Source organism: Hyla sarda, unplaced genomic scaffold (genome assembly GCF_029499605.1).
Source record: "Hyla sarda isolate aHylSar1 unplaced genomic scaffold, aHylSar1.hap1 scaffold_780, whole genome shotgun sequence".
NCBI lineage: Eukaryota > Metazoa > Chordata > Amphibia > Anura > Hylidae > Hyla > Hyla sarda.
In genome coordinates this window covers 793-13113 of record NW_026610804.1, presented here as the reverse complement: position 1 = coordinate 13113, position 12321 = coordinate 793, and the positions used below count along the sequence as shown (strand labels likewise).

Sequence of the window (12321 nt, the reverse complement as noted above, 5' to 3'; positions counted from 1 at the left end):
AATAGATGTAAATATATAGTCAATAGAGCACATGGTTTGGCACTGTCACTGTGTATAGCACAATCCCTTTCCTAGCCAAGGATACATAAGGTGTGGAGGAGTGCAAAAGATGGCTGCTGGCGGTGCTGCACGTATAGAATATAAGACAGATAATGGCTTAACAGTAAGAAGAGTAAGGCTGCATTCACACCACGTTTTGTACATATGGGTGCCGGATCCGGCGGGGGGAGGGGCAAACCGGGCGCTGCCGTACCCCAGCCGGATCAGCTTATGACTCCATTTAGTATACTACGGTTTTAGGTCCGCTCCAAAACCGCATACGAGTCAAAACTGAGCTGACCGGAGTCACCGTTTGACTCCGGTCGGATCATTAAAGTAAATGGAGTCACGAGCTGATCCGGCTGGGGTACGGGAGCGCCCGGTTTGCCCCTCCCCCTGCCTCTCCCGTATGTACAAAACGTGGTGTGAATGCAGCCTAGCTGAGTACTCACCCGGTCAGCTGACTGCAACGGAGCTTCTCAGATCACGGCAAGTCGGTGGTCAAGCAGGAGGTGGAAAAAGGGGGAGTTCAGACATTGGGCCATGGACCGTATCGCACCGTTAGGTGCTTCGTCAGGCAGGGGGCCTGACGAAGCACCTAATGGCTGTAGAGTATGGCTCTACAGATCACGGCAAGTCGGTGGTCAAGCAGGAGGTGGTAGGTGGGAAAAGGGGGAGTTCAGACATTGGGCCATGGACCGTATCGCACCGTTAGGTGCTTCGTCAGGCAGGGGGCCTGACGAAGCACCTAATGGCTGTAGAGTATGGCTCTACAGATCACGGCAAGTCGGTGGTCAAGCAGGGAGGTGGTAGGTGGAAAAGAGGGGCCCCAGGGGGGGCCCCCTTTTCCACCTACCGCCTCCCTGCTTGACCACCGACTTACCGTGATCTGAGAAGCTCCGTTGCAGTCAGCTGACCAGGTGAGTGCTCTGTTACTCTTCTTACTGTGAAGCCATAGATGCAAATATATTGGTATAAATACCACCAAACTTTAGTAAACTTGGTCAAACCAATGACATTGAGGCTCATCAAACCCACAGACTTGTGTAATGTGTATTGGGGCAAGGTCAGGGGATAGCGGTATAAGCCATCTCATGAGGACGGGCAGCATTATATTACGTCTTCTATACTCTGTAGAGTCATATCTCTTCTATCCATGGGTGCGGAGAACTATGGGTCAATGAGCTTGACCGAGTGATGTCTTATAATCTTATGACATATGACCATAAAAAGTGTCCACCGTATGGACGTCCACTCTCAATCTGCTTGTACATCTTGAAAAAGTAAATTTACCTAAAAATGTTCCTTCAATTTTTTTTCACATAGCGAGCAATGAAAAACAACTCATCTTACAGTCCATGTTGGAATTCTCTTCATTGACCTGCGTCCGCTTTGTGCCACGTACTGCCGAAGCCAATTACCTGAATATTATCGCCGATGTTGGCTTAGGGTGAGTACACGGGGAGCGAAGTTCTCCAAATTCCATAATAGGAACAAAGGGGGAGCTTTATCAAAACCTGTGCAGAGGAAAATTACCCAGTTGCCCATAGCAACCAATCAGATCGCTTCTTTCATTTTGCAGAGGCCTTGTTAAAAAAGAAAGAAGCGATCTGATTGGTTGCTATGGGCAACGGGGCAACTTTTTCTCTGGACAGGTTTTGATAAATCTCTCCCAAAGTCCTCCTCAATCGGTTTATGGTGACCCCAAAGTAGTTGGGAGGGTTGAGGGAGACTAGTTGCTTGGTAGATCAGAGCAGGGGCGTAGCTATAGAGGTAGCAGTCGCACCGGGGCCCTGATGCCTAAGGGGGCCCCAAAACACTTTTGCCCCATAAGAGACCAGTATTTTAATTGGCATATGGGGCCCTGTTGAAGATTTTGCATCGGCGCCCAGAGGCTACAAGCTCCGCCTCTGGATCAGAGAATAGGAAAGTAGTAGTCACAGTTCATGATGTTCAGGTGGGGGTGGGTGGAGACTTGAGCGGCGTCTTCTTTTTGGGTCTCGCGACTGTCCTCCTGGGTTTAGGGTCAGGTAATTGAGATAATCATCCTGCAAGGACATTGGGAGCCAGAATGGGGCAGTTATGGAGGGATGTCCTTCTGTGGTAAGGCCCTTTCTAGATCCCCCGAAGAGTGACTAGATATGTGGCCCCCATTCATGATGACTTGTCCATAGCCCACAATGATACTGATAAACACCCTCAAAAACTGAGTGATATGGAAATTATACAGATCCTACAGACATCAATACCATAATATAGTCTTCCTATTACCATAGCAACCAATTGGAAGCCTGGGTACTCCGCTGGAAAACATTTTATTTTTATTTTTTTTAAATCAACTGGTACCAGAAAGATAAACAGATTTGAAAATTACTTCTATTTAAAAAAAAAAATCTTAACCCTTCCAGTACTTATCAGCTGCTGTATGCTCCACAGGAAGTTATTTTCTTTTTGAATTTTGTTTTTCTATCTGACCACAGTGCTCTCTGTCTCTGCTGACACCTCTGTCCATGTCAGGAAATGTCAGGAGCAGGAGAGGTTTTCTAGGGGGATTTGCTTGTACTCTGGACAGAGGTGTCAGCAGAGAGCACTGTGGTCAGATAGAAAAGGAATTCAAAAAGAAAATAACTTCCTCTGGAGTATGCAGCAGCTGATAAGTACTGGAAGGATTCATATTTTTATATAAAAGTAATTTACAAATCTGTTTAACTTTCTGGCACCAGTTGATAAAAAAAAAAAAAAAAAAGAAATGTTTTCCAGCGGAGTACCCCTTTAATCTTGGTCCATGAGGTTCCATCGTGAAATCTTCCCCCTATTTAGCTTCCATCTTGGTTTCTTCCAGATGTTGGTCATATTTGGGCCGCTCAGGAGGACTCCAGGAAGTGTCTCTGGACAGGTCCCAATGCCTGATACGTGGCGTCATACAGCACGAACTCAACCACGCCATCGGCTTCGTACACGAGCACAGCAGGAGCGACCGCGACAATTACGTCAAGATCCTGTGGCAAAATATTGTTACCGGTAAGACCTATAGAATGGATACTGATGGTATATCAGACGGCCATGTATATGACATTAAAGGGGTAAAAAAAAAAATTATAATAATAATAAATACATAATTATTAATAATAATAATAATAAATTATTATTATTAATAATAATAATAAATAAATAAATAAATAATAATAATAAAAAATAAAACACCATACTTGGCCTCAGGCTATGTGCTGTATTACAACTCGGCTCCATTCACTTCAATAGAATTGAGCTGCAATACCACACATAACCTGAAGACGGGTGGCGCTGTTCTTCTGATTCTGAATATCCTCTTTAAAGGAGTACTCCGCTGGAAAACATTTTTTTTTAGGTCTTTATAAGCCAACTGGTGCCAGAAAGTTAAACAGATTTGTAAATTACTTCTATTTAAAAAAAAAATCTTTACCCTTCTTGTACTTTTTAGCAGCTGTATGCTACCGAGGAAATTCTGTTCTTTTTGAATTTCTCTTTTGTCTTGCCCACAGTGCTCTCTGCTGACACCTCTGTCCGTGTCAGGAACTGTCCAGAGCAGCATAGGTTTGCTATGGGGATTTTCTCCTGTTCTGGACAGTTCCTGATACGGACATCAGGTGTCAGCAGAGAGCACTGTGGACAAGACAAAAAAGAAATTCAAAAAGAAAAGAATTTCCTCTGTAGCATACAGCTGCTAAAAAGTACTGGAAGGGTAAAGATTTTTTTTATAGAAGTCATTTACAAATCTGTTGACTTATAAAGATCTAAAAAAAAAATGTTTTCCACCGGAGTACCCCTTTAATTGAAGGAACTCTCATCAGACAATATTAATGTAAGATCTATTGCACGTTACTATAGGGCCCTATGGCAAAACGTGGACTGGGGTCCCGCTCCATAACCACGGATAGTAGAAATGTTACAGCTATTGGTATTGTACAAGCCAATCATCTAATGTGTATGGGGGTCTCCCGGTTGTCACTAGGGGAGAGAAGGATCAGACAGTTGGATTTCAATATGCCTGATCCTTTTCTTTTCAGGAAAGATAGAGGAATCTGACGGTAGCTTAGTCCCAATGCAGAACATATGACTGCCAGGATTGGGAGAGATAGCAGTAGTCTAAACATGTTTGACCAACAGCAGTCTAATGTGTATGGCAGTGTTTCCCAGCCAGCGTGCCTCCAGCTGTTGCAAAACTACAACTCCCAGTATGCCCGGAATTGTAGTTTTGCAACAGCTGGAGGCACCATGGTTGGGAAACACTGGTGCATAGGGTGCCTAAGGCTGTCAGCAGAGTGCAGATTGCTGTTTATGGTTTCCGGCGATCTGTCAAATTGTTTAGTTTTTTTTCTCTTTTCGCAGGATACAGTGACAGCTTTGCTAAAGTGGACACCAACAATCTGGGTCTGGAATACGACTACAAGTCTGTGATGCATTATGATAAGTAAGTGACTTCAACTCATCCCCATACCCAAAAAAAAAATAATGTCTCTATATATTACACACTAGGTCATGCAGATGCTTTAACCCCTTAAGGACTGAGCCCTTTTTCGCAATTCTGACCGCCGTCACTTTAAGCATTAATAACTCTAAGATGCTTTTACCGATTATTCTGATTCTGAGACGGTTTTTTCGTGACATATTCTTCTTTATTTTGGTGGTAAATTTTCGGCGTTACTTGCATCCTGTCTTGGTGAAAAATCCCAAAATGTCATGAAAATTTTGAAAATGTTGCATTTTTCTAACTTTGAAGCTTTCTGCTTGTAAGGAAAATTGATATTCCAAAAAAGTTTGATATTGATTCACAAATACAATATGTCCACTTTATGTTGGCATCATAAAATGGACATATTTTTACTTTTTGAAAAAATTAGAGGGCTTCAAAGTAGAGCAGCAATTTTCATTGCAAAATTGCAAAATCTGAAGGGACAGATGTTACAGAACTACAACTCCCAGCATGCCTGGGCAGTGTAGGCATGCTGAGAGTTGCAGTTTGGCAACATCTGGAGGGCCACCATTTGGGCACCACTGTAATAGTGGTCTCCAAACTGTGACCCTCTAGATGTTGCAGAACTACAACTCCCAGCATGCCCAGACAGCCTTTGGCTGTCTGGGCATACTGAGAGTTGCAGTTTGGCAACCACTAGAAGGGCAGCAGTAAAGATCGCTTTACTGCCCCCTTTCTCCCAATCCATCGCCTCCCTACCTGCGCTGTGATTGCCGCAGTCTCCACAGATGATCAGCGGTCCCCACGCATCTTCTCCTCCAGGCACAGGCCGCCATCTTCTCCTCCCGTTCTGCCCGACATCCAGGGGTGGGCAGAGCGGGGGGTTTCCATGGCAACCCACTGTCCTGCGCTGCCATTCGTCAGAATTCATTTCTGACCAATGGCAGGAGATAGGAGGACATTGAAGCACTGCAACCTCGATCCTATCCCTCAGGATGATCGGGGCTGTCACTGACAGCTCCGATTATCCCTATTTTCCAGGCGATCAGGTCACCAGAGACTCGATGAGCCCGGAATAGCAGAAAATCGCATGTCTGAATTGACATGCGATTTTCTGCGATCGCCGACATGGGGGGGGTGTCTCAGGACCCCCCCTCGGCGATGTGCCGGGATGCCTGCTGAATGAATTATGTTTGCAGCGGCAGAATTTTTTGTGTGTGTGTGTAGACAAGCGGGCGTGAGATTAAATTTGACGTGTACGTTTTCCTCTTCTCACAGTTTTGCCTTTGCCAAAAGCTATTACCAACCGACCATACAGACCATTCCCGACAGCAAAGTGGTTATCGGACAGAGACTCGGACTGAGCAACCTGGATGTGGCAAAAATTAAGAAACTTTACAACTGCAGTAAGTAGACGACCTATAGGATGTCCTCACCGAGGATCACAGAACTTGGGAACTCATGGGCTTCAATGCAACATTTGCTAACAGGCCCATGGCACCTGTAATGCTGGCGTCTACTTATGTAGCAGAAGAGCTTTTTCATCCAGGTTTTGGGGCCTTGTTACAACTGCTACCACAGCAGCCCCAAAACCTATGTCCTCCCTAGGCTTCCTATTATTTCAGGTCACTAGTGTCTACGATTGTATCATTGTAGGCACTGGATGTTTTTGTTGTGGTGCAAGGGCGTATGTACCATAGTGGCAGACCGTGCAGCTGCTATGGGGCCCTTGGGGAGAAGGGTCTTTGTCCTGAGTTGTCTTATTCCTTTTTATATTGCAGGAAACTATGCAAATTTCCCCTCTCCGGGGAGCTGCATTGTAAGAAATAAATGGAGGGGAGTATTGAAAGCAAAGGGCAATAAACAGAAAAGACCTTTCTCTCCTGGGGGGGGGGGGGGCAAAATCAGACACCATTATAGGAGGCCCATATTGATATATTTGCTATGGGCCCTCTTTTGTCTACATACACCACTGTTGTGGTGCCAACAAAAAGGTTGACATCGGTCAGTGTAAAGTGCGCCTCCAGTTGTTGCAAAACTACAACTTCCAGCATGGCCGGACAGCCAACGGCTGTCCGGGCATGCTGGGAGTTGTAGTTTTGCAACAGCTGTACGCGCCCTAGTTGGGAAACACTGGTGTAAAGTGTTGCGAGGCAAATCTATTATTGCCTATGGTACCTGGGCATTAAGAAGTGCATATATATATATATATAATAAAAAAAATACAGTAGGTAAATATATATATATATATATATATATATATATATATATATATATGAGACACATGTTTCTAGCCCAATCATTTATAAATACATATATATATATATATATATATATATATATATATATGTATGTGTATATATATATATATATATATATATATATATATATACTGTATATATTAAATATTAGCTCCAAATTGTTTTATTCCTTATGTTACATTACCTCAGTCGCATAAGAATACAATTTCCTTGGCGTCAGTTATGACATTTTGCGTTCTTCTTCCCGTCCAGATGTTTGCTCCTCCGTAATCCCCGGTGATTCGGGTGAACTCGTCTCCCCATCTTACCCTTCGAATTACCCAAATAACTACAACTGCTCCTGGCTCATTCGGACCCCAAATAGTCAGGTATTTACATGTGGATTATGTAGACGAGAACATTCATGCTGTTAAATAGTGGTTAACGTAGCCTTATAGCGGTATCTTACAGACAGTGTCTATATTCAGCCATACAGTGCCTACATACTGTAAAAGTGCCTAAATTGCCGTGCTATATAACAAAACATAGGGGGCTCGGTATTATGCACAAAGCACGGTAGTACAATATACAGCAAAGGTTTCTTCAGCTATAACACTATACCACATGCTACGCTTACATTCCGCTCCATCATTCTTTATAAAAGATACAAAATCGAACAAGAAAACATTACAGTCTGTGATCAGGGAGGGGTGGGGGATCTATGGGGGGTAGGGAGGGGCAGGTCACGGGGCCAAACATATGGGGAGGTGGGGAAGTAGAGGGGCATTAGTCCTCTTCTTCATCGACCTCCAGACTGTTTATAGAAAACCCCATTGGCTTGAATGGACACTGTGAAATGCTTCATATTCCCTTTGTGGTGGCGCTGCAGGGAAATGAAACCTTTACTGAAAAATTATAGCTGATCACTGGAGGTCCTAGCATGAGCTTATTGTAAAAGGAGTCAAAAGTGGAGAACCCCTTTAAAGTCTCTCCATGTTCTATATGCAGTTGAGTTCAACCTCTCTTGTTCTGTGATACCAATAGAATGTAGAGGGCACTAATGGAAAGACGAAGATTTTCTGCTCACCCCCCGATCCCTTTATGTCACGTATCTCCAGTGGTGGTCGCCTCCCAAGAACTATACATAGGCGTCAATGATATCAGCCCTTCCTCTTATAATGCTTCCATTGCCTTTGTGTAATCCCTTTTTCTAGGTTTTTCTGGAGTTTAAGGCGTTTGATGTTCAATCTTCTGCGAACTGCTCTTCGGATTATATTAGGGTCTACGATGGCCCCAGCCGGTCCTCGCCTCTGTTGCTGGACAGGACATGTGGATCGGGGAAGATGCCCTCCCTGGTGGCCTCTGGCACGGTCATGCTGGTGGATTTTGTCACTGACAGTTCTGTCACAGCAACCGGCTTCAAGGCATCTTTCAGCAAAGGTATCAGAAATCTGTCCTTATGGCACCACGTAAAGTGGCAGCATTGACCATCGGGGAGCACTGCCACCTATAGGCTGGAATCATGCATGCAGTTTTTGATGCATTTTTTTTTTTTTTTTACATTATGTCAGCCTCCGAGTTTAGGACCCATGCACACAGCCATATTGTTTTATGAAAATGTAGCACGGTACCCTAAGAAATCTAGGGGTCCGTACTGTACCTCTGTGTGCCTAAGAGGGCAGTGCTAACTACATCTTCATTGCCCTTAGGTGCACACTACCTATTTTTACCCTATAGAACCTAAATGCATATGTATGCAATCAGGGTATTAAATGATAGTTTAGGTAATAATAATAATGCAAAGCAGTGCTTCGACATGTTTCACCACACAATAGGACATCCTCAGGGGAAATTGGGCACTGAATGGGCAATTTTTTATTGCCCCTGAGGACGCCACCTTATGTGGTGAGACATTTTTCTTGGGGGGGTTGGGCACTGTTTTAAGTTTTTATACCCAGTTACCTCTTCATTGTCTTTAGGACATGTAGGGTGAAAATAGGTTGCCCATTCATTGCCCCAATGTCCCTGAGCACGCCTTATTATGTAGTAAAACATGTTGAAGCACTGTTTCTCAGCAAAGCTCCAGTAAACTCATATCCTGAGTGTATACTGCAGGTGCCCTTAGGTCATATCCAGTAAAAATAGGTATCGTGTACCTAAGCACACAGTGTATTGATGAAAATGTAAAACAGTGCCCTCCTAACGTGTTTCACCGTATAATGCGGCATCCTGAGGTTTTGTGGTGAAACATGTTGGGGGAGGCAGTGTTTCACGTTTCTTTAGTCAGCTAAGCGGATATAAATAAATACCCTGAGCGTATACTGCAGGAGAACCTAGGGTCATATAGGGGGGAAATAGGCAAATGAATAGGAAAATCAATTCAGAGTTGAATGTAGCCTAAACGTCTTATATTGTGTTCTGTGACCTCTCTGGAAAATGTGTCCAATCTTAGTGACATGTGGAGGAACATATACTACACCCACCGGGACCTTCACTACTCCTGGGTACGGTCCAGGCAGCTTGTACCCCCCATTCAGTGACTGCACCTGGACAATCCTGGCCCCAACGGGTTACAAAGTAAGTTCAATTCCCGAATATATTCGCTATATACTCCAAATTACGAATATTCGTTTTTTCGCATATTCGTATATTCCTTCTTTTCCCTTGTGGGAATTAGAATGACGCAAATACACTTGTCAGAGGTTATCAACAACATCCCTAGCAACCAATAGTAAAGTTGCCCCCCCCCCAACCCCCACCCCCTCGCTGTTTTCTTCCTCGAATACACGAAAATTCACATATGCGAATATAACGAATACGCGAAATTCGCGAATATAGGACGAATATTCATCTATATATTCGCGAAATATCGCAAATTCGAATATGGCCAATGCCGCTCATCACTAGTAGTGATGAGCGGCAGGGGCCATATTCGAATTTGCGATATTTTGTGAATATATTGACGATTATTCGTCCTATGTTCACGAAATTCGCATATTCGCTATGTTCATTCTTTTTTTTTCATGCAAAAATTTGCATGAAAAATTTGCATGAAAAATCATGCCTCCAGCTGTTGCAAAACTACAACTCCCAGCATGTTGGACTATATAGTAGTATATAGTATAGGTCAGTGTTTTCCAACCAGGGGTGCCTCCAGCTGTTGCACAACTACAACTCCCAGCATGTTGGACTATATAGTAGTATATAGTATAGGTCAGTCTTTCCCAACCAGGGGTGTCTCCAGCTGTTGCAAAACTAACTACAACTCCCAGCATTTTGGACTATATAGTACAATAGTATATAGAATAGGTGAGTATTTCCCAACCAGGGGTGCCTCCAGCTGTTTCAGAACTACAACTCCCAGCAAGTTGGACTATATAGTAGTATATAGTATAGGTCAGTGTTTTCCAACCAAAGGTGCCTCCAGCTGTTGCAAAACTACAACTCCCAGCATGTTGGACTGTATAGTAGTATATAGTATAGGTCAGTGTTTCCCAACCAGGGGTGCCTCCAGCTGTTGCAAAACTACAACTCCCAGCAAGTTGGACTATATAGTAGTATATAGTAAAGGTCAGTGTTTTCCAACCAGGGGTGCCTCCAGCTGTTGCAAAACTACAACTCCCAGCAAGTTGGACTACTTAGTAGTAGATAGTATAGGTCAGTGTTTCCCAACCAGGGGTGCCTCCAGCTGTTGCAAAACTACAACTCTCAGAATGCCCGGACAGCCGTTGGCTGTCCGGGCATGCTGGGAGTTGTAGTTTGCAACAGCTGGAGGTGCTCTGGTTGGGAAACACTACTATAGTATTTGGTGCAACATTGTAAAATTGGTTGGATAAATACCGGCCATTTTTAATACAAAAATACCATCAGGGTGGCCAAAATACCGTCTGTGTCGGTAACATACTGACCGGGTGGCGACCCTAATTCTGGGGGATAATACGTTATTACAATCTATATTGTGATGTTTATACGTAGTTGTTTTTATCCCCTCACTTCTTCTATTCCAGGTAAATGTGGCTTTTTCCACGTTTGGCTTGGAGCCCAGTCCCACGTGCGCCTACGATTTTCTGGAGATCAGAGATGGGATGTTGTCCACTTCACCCCTTATGGGCAATACCCACTGTGGCACTAGCGCCATCCCGCCTGTTGTGTCCACCCAGAACGCCATACTCCTGCATTTCATAAGTGACGACTATGTCCAGAGCGCTGGATTCCTGGTGAAATACTCCTTTGGTAAGTCGCTATAGGGGCCCATTTAGGCACCAGGAGCCATGATTTGGGTTGCCACCTTTCTTGCAAAAAAAAAACAAAAAACTAATTTGTATAATTAATTATATATGCGTAACATCACAGGATTTTGTCCTATTTTGACCCCTATAACATTTTTATTTCTCCTTATACGGGGCCTGTATGAGGGTAATTTTTTGCGCCCTGATCTGTAGTTTTTAACAGGACCATTTTTGTTTTGATGTGACTTTTTGATCGCTTTTTTTTAAAGTAAATTCGGGAACTGCAGTTAGTTGCTAACTACAACTCCCAGCATGCCCTGATACAGCCTTTGGCTCAGCAGCTGTTCCAAACGAAAACTACAACTCCCAGCATGTTGGACTGTATAGTAGTATATAGTATAAGGTCAGTGTTTCCCAACCAGGGGTGCCTCCAGCTGTTGCAAAACTACAACTCCCAGCATGTTGGACTATATAGTAGTATATAGTATAGGTCAGTGTTTCCCAACCAGGGTGCCTCCAGCTGTTGCAAAACTTACAACTCCCAGCATGTTGGACTATATAGTAGTATATTCAGTAGAATCTCCTAATAGCGGACACTCACAGGGAATAAAAAAAGTGTTTTGCCATGAGGTACTAACCAGAATGTTTCCCCCCAGTTCCAGCATAATGAACGGATGAGAAAAGTATTAGAAGACGAGGACTGTATAGAAACTGATATCCTGATCAGCATCATTATTATGATTATTACTATTATTATTATTACTGATTTATTTAAAGGGACAGTGTTACAATTAATGAACATTTTGTTATAGTTTATGCTGTAGATCTGTCTTTACTGATTAAAAAATATACCGTATGTTAACTTTAGATCTGTCTGGCTGATTCTTTATTTCTAATGTTATTCCCACTGACTACTCAGCTGCTGTGAGGGCCAAACATTTTGTGTGGACGCCGGTCAATAGCGCCACCGGCTGTTAAAAGAAACGGTGGTCTGTATGACACACTCTTGATAAACATTTTGTACAGTCTGTGGGCATTGTCCAGGTCAAATATGTCATTACATTTAGAGAGCTAGGAAAGATAAGGAAGAGGGGAGGAAAAAAGAAAGGAAGGAGAAGAGGAAGAAAAGAAGAAAATGAGAGAGAAAGGGGGAACAATGAAGAAGCAACAAAGAAAGAGGACGAAATAGAGAGAAGAAAGGTAGAAAGAAGAGAATGAAGAGAGATGAAGGGATGGAAGAAAGAAAGATGAAGGAAGGAAGAAAGGATGGAAAAAATGGGGAGAGAAGGAAAAGAAGGAAGAAAGAAGGAAGGAAGGAAGAAAGTAAAGAAAGAAAGGAAGGAAGAAAATGGGAGAGAAG

At 43.4% G+C, this 12321-nt stretch overlaps 1 protein-coding gene across 2 annotated transcripts in view; it reads left to right on the top strand.

Moving 5' to 3' along the window:
• The window catches only part of LOC130346294 (embryonic protein UVS.2-like), a 113413-nt gene extending 101610 nt beyond the window's left edge, over positions 1 to 11803 (top strand). For both annotated transcript variants that reach the window (XM_056554534.1, XM_056554535.1), the window contains exons 6-14: positions 1366 to 1489; positions 2882 to 3060; positions 4408 to 4489; positions 5771 to 5898; positions 7006 to 7121; positions 7947 to 8172; positions 9185 to 9309; positions 10740 to 10965; positions 11618 to 11803. In XM_056554534.1, coding sequence (XP_056410509.1) covers positions 1366 to 1489; positions 2882 to 3060; positions 4408 to 4489; positions 5771 to 5898; positions 7006 to 7121; positions 7947 to 8172; positions 9185 to 9309; positions 10740 to 10965; positions 11618 to 11628 — 1217 coding nt within the window. In that variant the 3' untranslated portion in view covers positions 11629 to 11803. The remainder of the gene's footprint in view (positions 1 to 1365; positions 1490 to 2881; positions 3061 to 4407; positions 4490 to 5770; positions 5899 to 7005; positions 7122 to 7946; positions 8173 to 9184; positions 9310 to 10739; positions 10966 to 11617) is intronic.
• Positions 11804 to 12321: the final 518 nt, after the last annotated feature.